The sequence below is a fragment of the Hordeum vulgare genome, chromosome 7H (genome assembly GCF_904849725.1).
Source record: "Hordeum vulgare subsp. vulgare chromosome 7H, MorexV3_pseudomolecules_assembly, whole genome shotgun sequence".
Lineage (NCBI taxonomy): Eukaryota > Viridiplantae > Streptophyta > Magnoliopsida > Poales > Poaceae > Hordeum > Hordeum vulgare.
Genome location: NC_058524.1, coordinates 23,897,954 through 23,917,010, shown reverse-complemented (window position 1 = coordinate 23,917,010; position 19,057 = coordinate 23,897,954). Strand labels below are relative to the sequence as shown.

Genomic DNA, 19,057 nt, shown 5'->3' with positions numbered 1-19,057 from the left:
AATTTGAAACAATAGGGTAACCAAAATTTTAGAATAAACAGGGTAACCAAGTTACTCAAAAACATATTACAATCTGATTCCGGAATGCTACATAGTTCACTAGGAACAGAAGCTATCAAACAATGATCTCCCTGGCTTCGTTTAAGTTATTATTTCTAGGAAAGGAAAAAAGTGGTATAGGGAGTCTGGTTTCAGGAGTATGAATGTGTGGGTGTGAACTTTCAGAAGAGAAGACGAGAACACACTCTGCGCGAATAATGCCTTTGCAGCATGGGCACATTGAGCTTGTTTTTTTGAAGTTGAAAATAATATCTATTTTTCACGGCTGAAAATTTCCAATATTCTGTGTAGTAGTACATGAAGGTATAGTAGTGTACTATAACTGCCTAAAATTTCATCAATACACATGCTTGCATGTGAGAGGCACAAAAAGACAAATACATGCAGAAAAATAGGCTTGTGTTTTTGTGGAATTTTGTCTTTTTTGTGTAGCTTACAACATAATGCATTGTTAAACAAAATTTAACATTTACTTACTTAGACAACATATGCGTGCACTCCTACATGATAAGCATTTTTTTACATGAACGGTACTAGCACATCCCGCTCGACACATTCAACGTTCGTCCGACAGATGGCCACCGGCACGAACCAACCCGTGTCGGATGGATTTCCGACGATGTGCATTCAGCGGGAGGAGACGTTCTTGTCGACGACGATGTGCCAATAATGACTTCATAAATTTTAAGATAATATTCCGGCTAAGTCTTTTGAAGATGCTTATAGAAGTAGGATATGTGTGTATATATTTATAAGGATGAGTATATACACGTATATATAAACGCTTGCGTTTTGTTAAAAAAAATGAGCACACCCGACACAAAAGAGGTAACCAAGTCGCACCGTTATGCCCCAGAACGCCACCCCGTCGCCGGCGCCGTCGGCCGGTGACTACCCCGTTCATCGGTCGCCGAGATGGGGTCAGATACTGAGATGCCAATGTGATGTTGGTGCAGTGGATGGATCTATTCTTGGCATACAAAATGAGCTTCCGGATCTTGCATATGAAGGACCTTTGCCCGGACCCGCCGGACCGTGTGCGTGCGTGTGGCCACTGACCAAGCAAGCGTTGCTCATCATTTCTGTGGCAAAAGCATCGATCGATCGGTCGCTCATCTTTCGGTTGGACGGATTGCCGTCTCGATCCCATGGGCCAGGCCAGGGCACGTGGTGGATCCTTGCCGATCGATCGGACGGATCGATCTCCACAAGCAGAGTTTTACAGCAGGCCAGGGCGTACATGTCCATTGTCTGATGCATGCTCTCCTTTCCACGCTGCAAACTGTTGTATCCAACCCCAAATTCAGACTTGCAGGCTATGGATCCGTTGAGTCGATCCAGATGGAACATGCGAGTCCTCCCCTCTGGTAACTGGAACGACGCATCGACGAGCAACGGTCGGACCCGCGGGGAGGATCCAAGGAGACAAGGAATAATCCGCGCCGCTGCCGCTGCCGCTGGCTGCTGGATACACTAGTGTACGTATATAGCTTGAGACAGCGATCGATGGCTGCTCAGCTCTGGCAGCTTGTTAAACTAACGGAGACCTGCATATGATATAAGGACACACTTAACAAAGGAGAAGGAAACGGAATCATCATTAAACAAGTGCGGCGGTTCTTCTTTCGTTCCTTGGACAGTCTGTCTCTGAATTTCATGCAGGCCACGAAGATATCCATCGGGTTGACCTGAAAGCACCTGCCACCATTACCAGCATGCTCCCCGGATGGCAATGGAACAAGACGTCCCTCCTACAATTCTTATGGCACAGCAAAATGCTCCCTCCGTCTCAAAATGCACGTAGGAGAGAGTTGTTGCATGACATGGATCATGGAAGCGAGTATGGACTGGATCATTCGGCTCCAAGCCACGCCAACCGCTCCCCAGCTGCCTTTCTGCTCGGGGCTCCCAGCTACCGGCACAGCACTAACTAACACCAGGCCGCAGGGCACCAAAGCCAGCTATTTCGGCTGTCATGGGCACCACTCCCTCCACTGCTGCTCTCGTCTCGTATGCTTCGGGGCCACAATCACAAAGGCCCTGCTATTTCATACGGAGTCCTGTTAGCAAATCTGATTTTTTCTGCATACGTTTTCGGGCCTACTCACTGCACAACAGGAGTTTGCTGTGACAGTGCAGGCATGGTGCTGCAGCCACTAGCTTCATCGCTCCAATTATTTCGTATCCTACTTCGAGTCAAATAGTCCATCCGTCCTATGATACAACCCTGTACTACTTAAATAATTGTAATTAGACAGAAATATATATATATATGAACATCTTATATTGTGAGAGGAAGGGAGTATCTATAACTATAATCACGACAGACCGGGAACAGGAACCATGATGTTGATGCTGATAGACGGAATGATATGTGCAGGGATTCAAGAGGTAAGCATGAGCATTAGGCTCAGTAGTATTAGTGAGACGTGCGAGCTTAAATTAAGGCGAAATCGATGTACTGTCATCGTCTTCAGCCTGTCTCTTTCATGACTGAGAGGAAATAATAATATTTATTTATTAAGCCAGGCAAGTAGATGCATAGGTATGATCGAGTCTTGTACCAACCGCAGAGATCCCGTAGAACAGTGCGACCACAATGTGCCTACACAACAACAATTACGTAGACATATATAGAGGCTAGCTTGTCTGTCCGTGTAGCTCCTCAGACTGAAATTGCAACCCAAGCAAAGGCATCCACTCCATGCATATATAGTCCTCCCCTAGCTTACTATAGCTACCGTGCTTTCCTTGCTCCAAAAGGTTTCCCGGGTAAACCCAGGAATGCATTCTCGGTTACTGCGATTGCATTGTGGGTTGTATCTTTCGTTGGCAGATTTGGATTCAGTTGTACTCCCTTCGTAAAAAAATATAAAAGCTTTTAGATCACTACGAAAGGAGTAGCATTTTCTGAAGAAAAGATCAGAGAGAAGAAGCAGTGATGTTTTCTTGCTTGGGAAAGGAAGAAGCTTTTTTTTTCTTTTTTTTTTTGCGGGAGGGGAAAGAAATAAGTCGCACACGAAACAAAGTAGATCGGCCGACCGATTGAAACATGGCACCAGCTAGTTTGATTTAACGTTTGATATGGCCCGATGTAACGTCGACGTTGACGGCACGATTATGGAACCATGCCGTTTGCGTCTGACAGAAAGCCAAAGCCGTGCGTGAGAGTGATAAGTAGTACGGTAGGAGGATTCTTTGAGGACTGGCTCCAACTCCAAGGACTGTGTACGTACAATTGTTCTCGGCTGCAAAGGTTGTCAAAAGTTGCACCCATTTTCGAACCAATTCCCCTCCACTCCACTCCACTCCACACAAACACAGCAGGGCCGTCAGGTGATCATCAAGAGCACAGGTTAACAGTGGCCACCCCCTTTCTTTACCCTTTACCCCACCCCAAAACCCAGAGAGTGTGCTGAGAGAGGCAGTGGAATTCAAATGCCATACACTCGTCCCTGGACTCTGGGTCCCGCCTGCATACACTCGTCCCGCCATCGAGCCAAGCCCACACGGCCGGAGCCCGCAGCAGCCAGCAGCCTGCATAAAGAAGCCGCGTGCCACCGTGGACCGTTAATCTCAGCCACTGCCAGGTGGGACCAGAGGTTTCCTTGGCCCGCCGGAGAAGGTCACCGGGAGCGCGGCCTTGCCAGCAGGAGGAACCAGAGATACGTCCCGCGACGCGACGACACCGCTCGTGCTCGTCGTGTCTCTGCGGTCTCCTGCTCTCCTCTTCCCTCCTCTGCCGGCTCATCAGTCACCACCTACGAAGCACTGATGCTTCAGAAATCTATGTATCCTTCTTCTGTATTTTGCCGATACCCTAATGGTACAGATACGTCTTCGATACGGATATCTTTGAAATATCATATTTTTAAATTCAAAAATACAAGATGAAAATAATTATACAGGTATCCCCGAAATATTGCCGTTCAGTTTTGCTCGTATCTTTTATATTGTCATGCTAATAGGAACGGCCGCGAAGGTCGACGAGCCGGGAAGAAGACGACCAGGCCGCAGCGGCCGCCACGCCCAAGGCCGCCTGGTAACAACACCAGCACGAGCACCAGTACCTTAATAATGGGAGCCGCGGACTGGCGCGGTGGTGATGTGGCCTCCTTTTTGATGGAGCCGTGGCGGCGTTTCGACGAGGAGCCAGCCTCGCGGTCGTGGGTGCCCTTGCGGCCGTAGTTCCACAGACCCATGGCTGTGGCGGCCGGCGAGCTCGATGACGAGGCTAGAGTTTCGCGAGGGGGCTGTCGGGTTTCGAGGAGGCCGCGGCGTGGCGATGGGAACTGTAGATGATCGGTCCACGGCTTCTTCATTTAAGAAGGATCGCGACCTTCCACTGGGTGGATGATAGGTGGGACCGACCGCTCGTGCGAATTCATGCGGGTGGGTGAAAGGTTGGTGGCCGTCTGTCACGCGTTCCCAAGGCGGACGAGCGCGCGTTCGTTTTAGTGTCCGTCGCGATCCAAATCTCGCGCAAGTTTGCGCTTAAAATGGATCACGCCGGACACGGAACGGACAAGATGGATCCGAGCCGTCTCGCGCTGGACCGACCTATTTGTTCGTTTTAACGAGACCGTCGCTTGGCCTTAATAATGGAAACACATGCCTGCATGGCATGCACGCACGCATTGACGCTGCAGCTGGAGGTACGTTGGGAGTTGGGCGCATGATGCGGCGCGTCCGCCCGGAAAGGGACGGATACGCTGGCCACCAGCTGCCGCCGTGCTCGTGCTCCCTCCCCCGCCGCCCGACATGCCACGCCCACCGCGACGTGGCCGCCTCGATCTCGATCGGTCCATCAACTTCCCCGTACGTACGTCGCCGTCGTCCAGGTGGCCACGGGCCACGGCAATGGCGAGCAATGGCAATGGCAATGCCATGGAGCACGATCGGTTGGACACGACAGATTTCTTCTTTTTATGATTTCTCGGTGGACCAGGGGCATCCTGTGCATATGGATGGATCTGGTCTTGTCTCGTCTCGTGTCGTGCCCTGCTACGACTAAGAGAATGTCATGCTCACAGTCACAGATCTAGCTTAATGCCTTGCCTGCCCTGCTGCATGCGCTGGCCGTCATGCGGATCCATACCTAGCACTAGCAGACGGTGCCTTTCTATATATCTCGATGTATGTATGTCAGCTTCCAACCACATCCACATCCACATCCAGATGGGTCTGGCAGTGGCATGCATGCATGCCTTTTCTCCGGAGAGAGCCGACCGTGCGCGTGTCACCCGAGCGTTCCAATTATTTCTCACTTGCCCAAGGAAAAGCATGGCTCGTTTTGGTTGGATCCCGTTGGCATGGGCCATGCAACAGCTTGTCTGCTGGCCGCCCGGTCTCCCCAGAATTATCCCGAGCTGAAACCTGCAGATCCAGACTTTCTCAAGATCATGTAAACAGCATCGTCGATAGATACAGTTGGGAGAATGACAGATCTGGCAAGTGGAGCCCTCTGCGAGCTAGAGGGACAATGCTAGCTAGTGTACTACTCCCTCCGGATTTTTAAATTTTTCCACTAAAGACTATATACGAACTAAAATGCATTAATTTACACTCTAAAGTATGTCCATCTGTATGTATTTCGCTAGTGGAATCTTAAAAAGACATTATAAAAGCGGTAGTATGTTGAGTAAATAAATAATTTTCTGAGTGAATTATTCCAAAAATAAATCATGAGCATGATGTAAACAGTACTAAGGCTCTGTTTGGTTCCAAATAAGTCACCAACTTATAAGTTAAAAAGTGCAAAAAGTAACTTATTTTACCAAACAGGTTTAACTTATAAGTCACCCCAACTTATAAGTCATAAGTTGCTCCACCCCAACTTAAAACTTATAAGTCACTTACTTTTGGGTGGGTCCCACCACTTTTTCAGCCAGCCCACCCGTGACCACGCCCAGGCACCGCGCACCCCACTCCTCCCTCGCGAGCTCGCCCCGGCCGGACCCGCTCGCCGCCGCCGGCCTCCCTCGCGAGCTCGCCCCGGCCGGATCCGCTCGCCGCCGCCGCCCTCCATCGCGAGCTCGCCGCCGCCGCCCTCCCTCGCGAGCTCGCCCCGGCCGGATCCGCTCGCTCAGGGGCTTATGTCGACATCGGCAGCTCCGGCGACGTGCACGGCCTGGCGCTCTGCCGTGGGGACGTCCCCAGGACGACGTGCGCCGAGTGCATCCGCTCCGCGGGAGACCAGGCCCAGCGCCTCTGCTCGTCCAAGAAGGACGCCGTCGTCTGGCTCGACGCCTGCATGCTCCGCTACTCCGGCGAGCCGTTGTTCGGCGAGGTCGACGACGACCACATCGCCGTCGTGCCGGGCGGCGTCCAGAGCGCGGCGAGGTCTGTCCAGTTCGACAACGAGGTCGCCGGTGTGGTCAGGTGACTTATAAGTCAGGTGACAACCAAACAAGGGTGACTTATAAGTCAGTGGTTTTAAGTCACCTGACTTATAAGTCACCTGACTTATTGGAACCAAACAGAGTCTAAACTCGTACCTATGCTTGATCATATTATTGCGTACTAGACATATATTAGAAGCTTCTATACATATCACTAGTACGACTAACACAGGAATAAACAAGAGCACAATAAGCAGTGGCGAATCTAGGATTTTAGATTAGGGTATGCCGGTAAAAAAAAATCACACACGATAAGACTTAAATTCATGGATTAAGCTGAGACCATCCACTAAATACAATATAAATAGTTCAAAAATCATACTAATAATTAAAATATCGGTATGCATGCGAACTAGAGACTTACAATGCTATTTTTGTGACTATTTTATTCGACGCTTTCGAAGGGACATAAATGTCTTGATAATATCATCTTCATCAACTTGAAAGAAAATATCCCGTTTAATAAAAGTGACTAGACAATCATCCAAAAGACTATCTCCCATCTTACTTCGTAACTTTGTTTTCACTAAAACCATTGAAGAAAATACCCTTTCAAATTTTGCTATTGCCATTGGTAGAAGCAATACCAATTTGAGGAGCTCATAAACCAAATCATACACTTTGTGCCTCTTTATTTGAACGCCAAGATCGCCGAGATCGCGTCAAGATCAATAGTCCTGCGACCGTGTGGCTGAGAACCTGTAATATGTATTGCAGCAACAACGATCAATCCACAATCAAGCGCAGAAGGCGGCCAATAGTCCTGTGTGTACTGATTATTGAACGCCAAGATCGTCGAAGTGACCAACGGCGCGAGCCAGGCGGCTGGCTGATCAATCAGACGATTCAGACGGGCCAGGCGGACCCTAATGCTGCAACACTCCGTCAGGAGGAGGAGGCCGTGGCGACCGTGTGGGCGTCACTTTCAAACCGTCGGCGTTGCACGAGGATGAGATGATGAGGCGCACGCTGCTGATGAACCGTCGGCGCCTCGGCGGCTCGGTGGTGCCTCGAGCCCTCGATCCAATTGGCGTCGGACTCGGCTCCCCTCTCCAATCGCTAGCATGGGCCGCGTGGGCGTGGCCTGTGGCCACATGGGCTTGATCCAAGTGTTTTTTTTTGTTATATAAATACATGTATATATACTATAAACTTGCAGTAATTTCAGGGTATGCCGGGGCATACCTGGCATACCCTGTAGCTCCGCGGGCATCAGGGTTGTGTGGATGTTGTGCTGTTGTGTTCATCAACGTCCGCGGGCACATCTTGTCTTGGCCGAGTGGGTGAAAACGAACCCAGCTGCTGCTTGCATGGGTGTGATCGGTTGTGCCTACCCACCGATGGGTAAATCTCCACCGAACCTTAATCTGCAATCCAAGCAAAGAAATACTGCCCCAACTACTCCCTTCGTTTCATATTATAAAAGCGTTTTTCAAGGTTATCTATCTTGAAAGACGTTCTTATATATACGTATTACTTTTCGAAAAAGGTTAAAAAGAAATACTGACACAAAGGAATATATTATTACTATACCTGGCTAGCCAGCCAAGCCAAGCCTACCCTTTTCTTTTTTTCTTCCCTATATATAAGGTGAAATAAGGTTCAGTCATCGATAGGTACAATGAGGACATGGTGCATGCACAGAAACACAAAAGGTCGATACGTCCCCTGCAAGAACAGTGACCGCAGGGAGAGATGTGTACGTACGTACTCCCTCTGTATATATAGATTTGTAGTTAATCAAATTTTTTAGAATTTGAGCAACTTTATAAAAAATAGTAGCAACGTATATGACATTAAAATGATATATTTAGAAACTTCATATAAAGATGAATCTATTGATACTAATTTGATATCACAAATGCTAGCACCTTTTTTTAATAAAGTTAAACAAAGTACACTTATTACCGGACAGAGGGATTACGCACCTACGTATTTGGGTATGTGGTGCAATTGGAGTGTCACCGTCGGGGTCAGGTGAGGCGCGTGTTGCGTTTCGTCCGGTACAACCACAGCCTACAGTGAGTCTACAGGCCGGTCTCCATATCGGTCGGTAATTAAGGTCAGATAGCTCCTGCGCCGCACCGTCACTTGAAAGGAACATACATACAGATGCAGATGGCGACGTCTCCGTCCCTTGCTAGCTTGGTTGCGAGCGAGCGAGCTCCCCGGCCGCACGGAAGATGTCGAGATCGGGGGATGGAAACATGGCGCCAACCAACCGGATCTAAGATGCCGTGGTACGTACATACAGTACGTACGTATGCACCCTGTGGATGCAGCCAGCGTGACACTGACGGTGACGCGATCGATCATGCTGTTTGCCAAGGCAAGGACGGATAGAGGGGAGTCGAGGTGCTTCTTTTGCTGCCAAGACCCATGCCAAAGTCCTCTGAAAAAAGGTGCATATATCTTCAACCCTTATCCGTAAAATTCACTCTTTTGACCTTTTATTAACAAGTTAAGCCGGATTTGTTTTTGATTATATTTTTTTTCCGGATCCGACCCTTTTAGCACCGCCAGAACTTTCGGCGGTAGGGTGAAACAACCTAACGCCGAGGCCACTGACGGTAGAAAAATGGCCCTATCATCAAGGGGTCCGGCGGTAGACACTCGCGCGCACTGTGTCCGTAACTTACAGATCTTTTTATGGTGGACGTGTAACCCTACCTCCACGGGCCTCGGCGGCAGGTTGGTATACCCTACCGTCAAGGGTCTGACGGTAGCAAAAGAGTCATTTTTTTTAACCAGGATCAAATTCGGCTTAACTTTTCGTAAAAAAGTCAAAAACAGTAAATTTTACCACCCCTATCACCTTTAGCCCACCCCTATGGCTATGGAGATGGACCATTAGCTAAACTGATCGACCACCACAAGTGTAAAAAAGGAGAGCGAGGCAGCCGGATTCAAACGCTCCACACGGCCGCACGCGTCGTCAACAAGCTGCCCGGTGGGACCGGCGGTTTCCCATGGCCCGCCCGCCGGAAAAAGCAGACTGCCGGCGGGCCCACACCAGCCGCATGAAGAGCCAGAGATACGGCCCACGCGGCCCAGCAGAGCTCCCTATTGTGCAGCGGCTCGGCTCGGCTCGGCTCCGCCCCGCCCACCAACCCATCAGCAGCAGCACAGCAGCAGCAGCACTAGCAGCCAGCCTCCACCCTCCCTCCTCCTCGCCGGCCCTCCACCCCCCTCCCCCCGGCGGGCCCCGCGCCCCTCACCGCATTTATTCTCCGGCCTCCGTCCCCGTGCTCCCCCCCTCCCCTCCCTCGCGGCTCACCGCCTCCCCGTGATCTCTGTCACGGACGCCGCCGCCGCTGCCTATAATGGCGAGCGGCGCCAGGAACGGCGGGCTGGGGTCCAGGACGGCCGCGAAGATGGACAGGCAGCAGAGCTCCACCGCCACGCCCAAGGCCCCCGCCGGGAAGCCCCGCCTCTCCGCTGCCTCCGGCGCGTACCGCCGCACCAGCTCCGGCCCGCTCCCCGCCGCGGGGGGCCGCAACTCGTCCGAATCCGGAGGTTGGTGCCCCCGCTCCGCTCGCATCGCTTCAACGGGATCCGGATTTGGATTTGCTGTCATCGTTATCCACGGGAGGTTTGTTTTTGGGGGGTTTGCGGTCCGGTCCGGTCCGATCCGCCGCATTCCGCCGGCCCTCCGCGATCCGGCCTGCCCGCTTTGGCCTCCGGATTCCGAATCGCCGGCGCGGGCGACCGTGTCTCTGTTGGATGGTGCGATCGCTTCGGGGGGAACCTCTTCGGATTTGGATTTTGGACGGCCGTGTAGGCTCTGCTCCTTCGGCGCCGCCGCCGCCCGCGAGCTCGCCTGAATGACGGCCGTGTGACGTGGCTCCCCAGCCACCTCTGCACCGCCGCCTGGAAGCTGTAGAGAGAAGAATAAAATGGTTGAGATGCGCTTGGTGAATGGGTCACAGTATCCTTGGATCGCACCATTCCTCCTGCTAAATCAATGGCGGATGCCGTGCTGGTCGTTTTTCTTTTCGTTTCTTTTCACATTACAAAATAGAAAACGCTGTTTCCTCGACGGGAGGACATTGCTGATGCAGCCTTAGTTGTGCTTGGACCATTGCTGTTCGTCATCCAGCTGCCTCGTGCACCACTCACGACGGCCCTGCGCCCAGCCACCACGGCGCCACCTACCCTTCGAAATTTATTTTGTACAGTTTACAGTAACTGCGAATGGTACTGAAGAGCACGGCTTGGTAGATGTGCATCCATAATTTTCTTGAATGTTCCCCTGTTCTTCTCTTACTGAATTGTGGTCCGCATTCAAAGTAGGCAATTGGCTTACCATGTCCGGGAAGTGCCCTGTGATTGCAGAGCGAGAGAGATCACTTTGTGAAATGGAGGACACAATTTTCCTATCAGAGATGAAATAAATCAATGCTTCTTTTGCTAGATTTTTTATCGCACGCTATGCTTTAAATTTGGTTGACATGGTCATTCCGAATCCGTAAGCAAATTTGCATGCGTGCGTGGTGATTTTGATTTGACCTGGAGCGTCCGCGTTTCTTTAATCAAATGAGTTTTGCCTCCCCCATTTTCCTGCAGTTTCAAGCAGAGTTAGAGTTGCTGTACGGCTAAGGCCTCGGAACGCAGAAGAGCAGGCGGCGGATGCTGATTTTGCCGACTGTGTTGAACTCCAGCCAGAGGTTTGATCTCCTGTTTAGCATACTGCGCGAAACAAGATTCTTTCAAGTTTCCTATGTACTCACTGGATGAACGTTTGATGTGTAGCTCAAAAGACTAAAGCTTCGTAAAAACAATTGGGAGTCCGACACATTTGAATTCGATGAAGTGCTTACAGAGTTTTCTTCGCAAAAGAGAGTGTATGAAGTTGTTGCTAAACCAGTTGTGGAGGTATGTGAACTTCTAACCTTTATCATTTTAACCTTTGGAGTAAAACCTGTTCATCCTTTCTCGTTTCCATGACTCTATGTTACATCAGTAATCACAGTAGCTTGTGCTCTTAGTGAAACCTCTAAGAAACAACATACGTTTGCATGTTGCAAGCTTGTTGCTCTTAACCTTATATTTTTGTGGATAGATATTTAGCAGAACTTCAAATGACTTTTGGCATGGGTGTTGACATGTAATGAAATCCGAAACTTTAACCAATTAGCTGACATGATAGACGAAACCTGGAGTTGAACTCTTGGAACTTTCTAATAGTGCCATAGCCTTCAGTTTTACTCCTGCCATTTGTTTATTTTTACCAATAGTCCAATACTCCTGCTATGTGTTACTTTCTTACCAATGTCAACGATGTCCTCGTTCTGCAGAGCGTTTTGGAGGGATATAATGGTACAGTTATGGCATATGGGCAGACTGGTACCGGCAAGACTTTTACGCTTGGGAGGCTTGGTGATGAAGATACTGCTGCACGGGGAATCATGGTCCGTGCAATGGAGGATATTCTTGCTGATATAACCCCTGAGACTGATACAGTATCACTATCTTATCTACAGGTTTGTGATGCTTGGCTTCTGTGTGATTTTATCTTGTGCCTTCGTTTTGAATTTGTGCACTCTAACTTTATACAGTTCTCTGACCTAACTCTGTATTGGGTTGTCGATGCAGTTGTATATGGAAATGATACAAGATCTCCTTGATCCTGTAAATGATAACATAGCCATTGTAGAAGACCCAAGAACAGGGGATGTTTCGTTGCCTGGGGCCACTGTAGTTGAAGTTAGAGACCAGAAGAGTTTTATGGACCTTTTAAGGATTGGTGAAGCTCATCGTGTTGCTGCAAACACAAAGTTAAATACAGAGTCATCTCGTAGTCATGCAATTCTCATGGTAATCTTTATGTTCTTTGATCTTGCTGCCTATTAGCACATGATTACGACTACTGTGGTTATTTTTTTGACCTTCTGTGATTATCTTTGGTGAAGGTAAATGTCAGAAGGGCTGTAAAAGGTAGAAGTGAAATGAATGTTAGTATGTCTGCTGAAAATGGGCATTCATCTTCAATGATGGACTCTCTACGACCACCTATTGTCAGGAAAAGCAAGCTTGTAGTTGTAGACCTGGCAGGATCGGAGCGAATAGACAAATCTGGTAAGTGCATTCTCATCGATAAAATTTGGCACATTTTTTCTTAAAAATGTCATGCCCTCCTACAGTTTTATATCTTCGTCTTGAGATAATTGTTTTTACTGTAAACTGCAACCCTGTAGAGCTGAAAATTGATGTTGTGCAGGAAGCGAGGGTCATACATTAGAAGAGGCGAAGTCTATTAACTTGTCCCTAAGTTCACTAGGAAAATGCATCAATGCACTTGCTGAAAGTAGCGCACATGTTCCTGTTCGTGATTCCAAGCTTACTAGGTTGCTTAAAGATTCATTTGGAGGTAAATTCCCTTGGTTTGGTCAAAAGCGAAAATGATTTGACATAGCTAGGTCATCAGCCATCTTTTTGCAAAGCTAGGAAGGCTTGCCTTTGTGCGCCTTGTTGCCTGTAGGCTATCGCAGTAATTTGTTCTCACAGATGTGCTTCTGTTGTTGGATTTCATAGGCACTGCAAGAACATCATTGGTTGTGACGATTGGTCCGTCTCCAAGACATAGGGGGGAGACTACGAGTACAATAATGTTTGGACAAAGAGTATGACCTCGCACTAAGATGTATTTAATGGTTTTATTCTCTTATCTTGACCAACTGGCCATCTCATGATTCCATGGAAGTGTAGGGAAACTATTCTGATTTGCTTTGTTTCTGATTTGCTTCGTTTGTGGAATAACATTTACTTTCATGTTTCATTCTAGGCAATGAAGGTTCAGAACATGGTGAAATTAAAGGAAGAATTTGACTACAAAAGTTTGTGTAGGAGACTTGATATTGAATTGGACAAGTTAATCGCAGAAAATGAAAGGCAACGTAAATATTTTGATGATGAAATTGAACGAATAACAGCAGAAGCGCAATACCGTGTTGCTGAGGCTGAAAAGGAATGCAAAATTTCTTTAGAGGTTTGCTTCCATCATAATGTTCTTTTACTTCTGTTTTGTGTGCGTTGAACTCCATGAAGGCACTATTTCTAGGAATTTGACCGTGCTTCTTATATGCTTTTACCTTTAGTTAGAGAATAAATATAAGATCTGGGACATCAGTAGTCTTAATTTCCTAAATTCCACAGATAAGCTTGGTTCTAGGTCTCCACCATAAACTAACTTCTGTTTTGTGTGGTTTCTGATTGCAGAATGAGAAAATGAAGTACCATCAAGAATACTTGGACTCTATAAAGATACTAGAAGAGAAGTGGAAAGTACACCAACAATCACCCAAGAAACAGGTACATTTGTACATGATTAGATCAGCTTTACTTATTGATTATTTGGTCAGTTATGAGTTAATCTTGCAAAACATCAGTTATGATGAAGTGCCACATCTTTTGTTGTAAAATCTGAAAATGATTACCCATGCAATTTTTGAAATGTAGATTAAAGAACCCGAGCCTACATCAAATGGTGACGTGCAGGACTTACTGCAGAATGAGAAAATGTTACGCCAATCTGCTGAAGATGAGTCCAATGACCTTAAGAATCAACTATCGCACTGGAAAAAGATGGAGGTACTGTCAATATATATTGCTAGAAAGATGACCTTAAGCATCAAGTATCGCATTGGAAAAGATATATTGTTTTTGAAATAAACTCGATCCTCAGCTTCGCTGCTAACCATATTTTCGTGTTATACAGGCCACAGCTACTGCTGAAGTAGTGAGACTCCGGAGAATGTTGGATACTGAAGCTAGCCAAAAAGACAAACTCGAAGAAGAAATAGCTGTTTTGAAAAGTCAGTTAATGCAGTTAAGTCTGGATGCTGATGAGGTAGGACTTATTGCTGATGCTAGTTTTTATGTTATTAGTAATGTTTCTGAGTGATGTGAAATTGTTATTTTTAATTCAATAAGTGGTGTATCTATTGTCTGGTATTAATTTGGTGATTCCCTGTCAACAGCGCAATTATTATTCTTTATGAATTTTTCACCTTGTAAAAGCATTATTAAGTTCTTTGGCTAGCCAATTTTAGTTGAAGCAAACTCATAAATATTACTTGACTTGTAGCCTTCCCTATTATGTTGAATATAGTGTCTTTATTCAATGCATCCAGCCATCTACAATTTGTTGGAACTTGTTTCCCTTTTTTACTTCTAATGAGTACTATAGTGCTACCCTAAGGTCCATAATGTGCCTTTTCTTTCGTTTCAATCAGACAAGAATGAGCCTTGACACAGGAGATGGACCAGGAAAAATATTTCCTGGTTTAGATTCTTTGATGTCTCACTCTCGGAATTCGCAGCCTAGAGAGCAGAGCAATGGACCTAAGGCGCCAGTCGCTAAACTCTTTGAGCAAGGTATTTATTATTTATTTGCTGTTTCTCGAGAATGAAATCTTGCCTGCAGTGTTGAAAATTTCAAATAGTCGAGTTTCTTTTCCTGCCACTGATTTTGGTTCTACACCTGACTTGCTCATGATTGCCTTCCAAATTCTGCTCTACTTGACCCTCTTGTTCTTTAAAGCATCCCCAAACTGTAAAACCGAATGATTAGCTTAAAACTATTACTCTACCAGTTATTTCCCTGGCTATAAAAAGTGGTGCAAAATAATTCTGTTTTCTGAAAACAAATGATAGTCCTTAAGTGTGTTTTGTGCTTCCAAACTTACACAATCATGGCAGCAGAACAATCAGATCAGATGTGACACATTTTGAGGAAATATTTTGTAGTATACTTACACATGCATCATATATAGTGACGATAATGATAAAACAATACTGTATGATCTTGTGAATCAATACAGCTATTGTGAAATCAAAGGCAACTATGAGAATATTGATTTAAACCATTATGAAACTACTACAGCGTTTCGTCCCTGTTTTTAGTCTTTACTATGACTGTCATTTGAATTGATTGACATCTCTAGAGTGTGATTGATCTTTTGATGGAAGTTTCCCCCCAATCTGTTTCAGTTGGGTTACAGAAGATATTGTCATTACTTGAGTCGGAAGAACCTGATGTTCGTGTTCATGCCGTGAAAGTTGTCGCGAATCTGGCAGCTGAAGGTATAAGCTTCACATTTTTTAAAGCTGCTACATATTGTTTTACGTGCCAGTGTTGCATTTGTTGTATGTGTATATTTTCCAGTCATCATATATTTGAAGTTGATTTTTAGGTATCATCATTTGCTGCATGTTGCTACATGTGGGTATATGTAGAGCTGTTTGTTATGCGTGATGAAATGATATTGCTCCCTCCGTCCCAAAATAAATGTCTCAACTCTAGTAAAACTTTAGCACAAAGTTGTACTAGTTGAGATACTTATTTTGGGATGGAGGGAGTAGTACTTATCTATAAGCATGTTACTGATCTCTGGATTACCTCCTGGTTAGATATTATGATATTGTAGCATTGTTTTTCAGTTTCTACTTCAATTTAACCCTGGCACTAAACATCACTGGTTAATGGGAATATGTATTTTTTGGTGCGACATCTGATGCTTGCTTGCTCATGTCGATTCTCACTCTTTGGACACAACTTGCAAATAGTTGCATTTATTTGCTGAACTTTGCCCCGAACATCATATGATTATGCACTAATTTCACATAATTGTGAAGTAACTATATTTGGCCTTCCATACTTCAGAGGCAAATCAAGAAAAGATTGTGGAAGCAGGTGGCCTCACTTCCCTCCTAATGCTGCTTAGGAGCTCTGAGGATGAGACCATACGCCGAGTAGCAGCAGGAGCAATTGCTAATCTTGCAATGAATGGTTAGTAACCCAACAGTATTTTGGTTTTGTAATTCACGAATATTAGGTAGTAATTTTTTTTTTCTATGGTAGAAAATGTCTTCTTATCTTATTGTGATAATCTATATATGCAGAAACGAACCAAGATCTTATAATGGCTCAAGGTGGTGTAACCTTGTTGTCAATGACAGCATCTGATGCAGAGGACCCACAAACTCTAAGAATGGTGGCTGGAGCTATTGCTAACCTGTGTGGCAATGGTAACTATATTCTGCTGGTTTGCTGAAGCAAGCGCTCTATTATCTTATAAGAATTTAACGTGCCAAAACACATGCAAATTTTAGATTACTTTTTGGGAAAAAAATAGATTACTTAAAGGCTCATGTAGGAGCCTACATATTCTACAAATAATTTGATGTTTACTTGGACAATACATACATCATTTCTATCCATGTGGCTATATCTCTAACTTCACATTTGTCTTGAACCAGACAAACTGCAAACTCGTTTAAGAGGAGAAGGTGGAATTAAAGCATTGCTGGGAATGGTTAAGTGTGGCCATCCTGATGTCCTCGCTCAAATTGCTCGTGGCATTGCAAACTTTGCAAAATGTGAATCTAGAGCAGCTACTCAAGGTAAATGGATTGATGGCGGGACGGACATGAATTTTCAAGTTCATTCAAACTTTGTACGATATCCCTGCATTATGTGGAGACGCATATTAGCTAGACCCTTGATACTTTGCAGTCCCACGTAATTTTTCTTTTGAGATCGATCTTTTATGTTACTAAGATATGCATATTCCTATTGCATCAGGTAACAAGGTGGGGAGATCATTATTGGTGGATGATGGGGCACTTCCTTGGATAGTAAAAAACGCGAATAATGAGGCTGCCCCAATTAGGCGGCACATCGAGCTTGCACTCTGCCACTTGGCGCAACATGGTTACTCCTCTTTCTCTCTCATACAACTCAGATAAACTGGTACTAGCAATTGCATGTACTTATGCTTACGGTGTCAATCTGGCCTTCTGCAGAGGTAAATGCCAAGGATATCGTGAGTGAAGGCGCGCTCTGGGAACTTGTTCGGATCTCGAGGGATTGTTCTCGGGAAGATATAAGGATGTTGGCATACCGCACGCTGACATCCAGCCCAACTCTTCAATCGGAGATGAGGAGATTGCGGATAGAGTGTTGATGAATCAACGTAAAAGGATGCAAGTGTGCCTCATCCTCACACCGTGTGGACTTATGTTTCTCGCCCAAATCTCCCAAGTTTAGTAGAGGCGCTGCTGTTGGGCAAGCACTGGTAATCAGGCGCGTCGGCCCTTGATATGCCCAGCTTCTGCAAGCAAGCAAGCAAGCAAGCATACATGGCCAGGCCGGGCAGCGGACCCGTTGAGTTTGGTCTGCGCCATCATTCTCCCCAAGATGATTCATTTTGTTTATGGCTGGGATTCGTTTTTCAAATCCTAGCGTGTGAGAGCTTTACTTACCTGGATGTAACCTGTAGGAGAATCTGTGTTGTAAAATCCACGAGCATGGTCGGGATATGTGCAGCTGAGTGGCTTGCAGTGCAGATAGGTTGGCTTGGGTTGGGCCGTGGCATGGATCATACTTTGTATACTTGTATTAATTGTACAGTAGACAATCTTTTGACTGTAACTTTATATAGTACGCGAGGAGGGTGCTGATAATCGGTAGCTGCTTCCTTGCCGTCTCTGTTTGTTACAGGAGTGTTTTTTGCGTGTAGTTGGCACTTGGCAGATATGGTCGTGTCTGCAGCTTGAGAATTACGAGGACTGTCTGGTTCAGTTTCGAGAGCAGCTAAAGTAGTTACCTAATAAGATAGATGAATATTCCAGGATCTATGATTATGAAAATCTTATTACAGAAATCTAGTTCTTTCTTCTTTTAGAAAAGGAAGTCTTGCTCTCCTTTCTTGCTGCTACTTGCGTTGCCAGCCAATCTTCAAACTGTTACGGAGAAGTCGTTTACTGATTAGCTGCTTGAATGTAGCCTTTCTTTTCCTTTCAGAGCCTATTCGAAAGAGAATTTAGTACCTCTCGGTCCTAAATATCAGAATAGGACAAACGAAACGAACCGGCCTTCAGGGATATCTTTGCTTTGGAAAAGAACCCTGCAATCAAATAGATTGTCCCAAGGGTGCCATATTCTAGGAGCCTAAGTTATGCTATTGAAAATTCGTTTGTCTAATAGTTTCGATTTGAGCATTTCGTTTCCTTTTTCAAACTTCACTTCTTTTCATATAGCAATCCCTAATCAAAGAGAGAACAATATCCGCGTTGCAAACGGTGCTTGGGAGTGCAACTAGATATCAAAACTCCCCAACAAAACACAGAGCTTGGTCGGCAAAATTTGTTGATTTCCGGGAGCATGTCACGAAAAACTTTCAGTCTATGCACAAAACTTCAGTGGATCTGCAATCTTCTCCGTCTCAATTCATTTCAACTTCTCGAAAGCCAAGAGAAAACCCACCTGACATTGCTGAAGTTGGGCAACGTAATGTGAACAATATCACTCCACCACCACCATCCAAACACCCCTACAGAAGAATTTATGACTCCTCAATCTGTTGGTTGGGCAGTCCTGCATGATTAACAAACGGACCGAGAACTTCAGCTTGATGGCAGTAGCAAAACCCTTCACACGCATCCCTGCTTTGCTCGAAACCAATCATGCTCCTCCTATTGTTGAGCAAAGACCCGCTACTATTGCACAACAACATCTAGCACTACAAAATACAAATTGACGTGGAACAAATAGAAGGCAAGGAGGAAAAAAAACACTACAAGAGGAATGGCTA

The 19,057-nt window shown here is 46.1% G+C and overlaps 1 protein-coding gene across 1 annotated transcript; it reads left to right on the top strand.

Moving 5' to 3' along the window:
• Positions 1–9,581: 9,581 nt before the first annotated feature.
• LOC123407187 (kinesin-like protein KIN-UB) lies at positions 9,582–17,927 on the top strand. Its single transcript, XM_045100265.1, has 19 exons — positions 9,582–9,977; positions 11,028–11,128; positions 11,214–11,336; positions 11,759–11,944; positions 12,057–12,278; positions 12,374–12,539; positions 12,682–12,831; positions 12,996–13,084; positions 13,246–13,449; positions 13,680–13,772; positions 13,920–14,051; positions 14,179–14,310; positions 14,696–14,837; positions 15,453–15,545; positions 16,126–16,251; positions 16,365–16,490; positions 16,722–16,865; positions 17,047–17,175; positions 17,268–17,927. The coding sequence occupies exons 1-19, from the start codon at positions 9,785–9,787 to the stop codon at positions 17,426–17,428; spliced, it is 2,712 nt and encodes a 903-aa protein (XP_044956200.1). The 5' UTR covers positions 9,582–9,784; the 3' UTR covers positions 17,429–17,927.
• Positions 17,928–19,057: the final 1,130 nt, after the last annotated feature.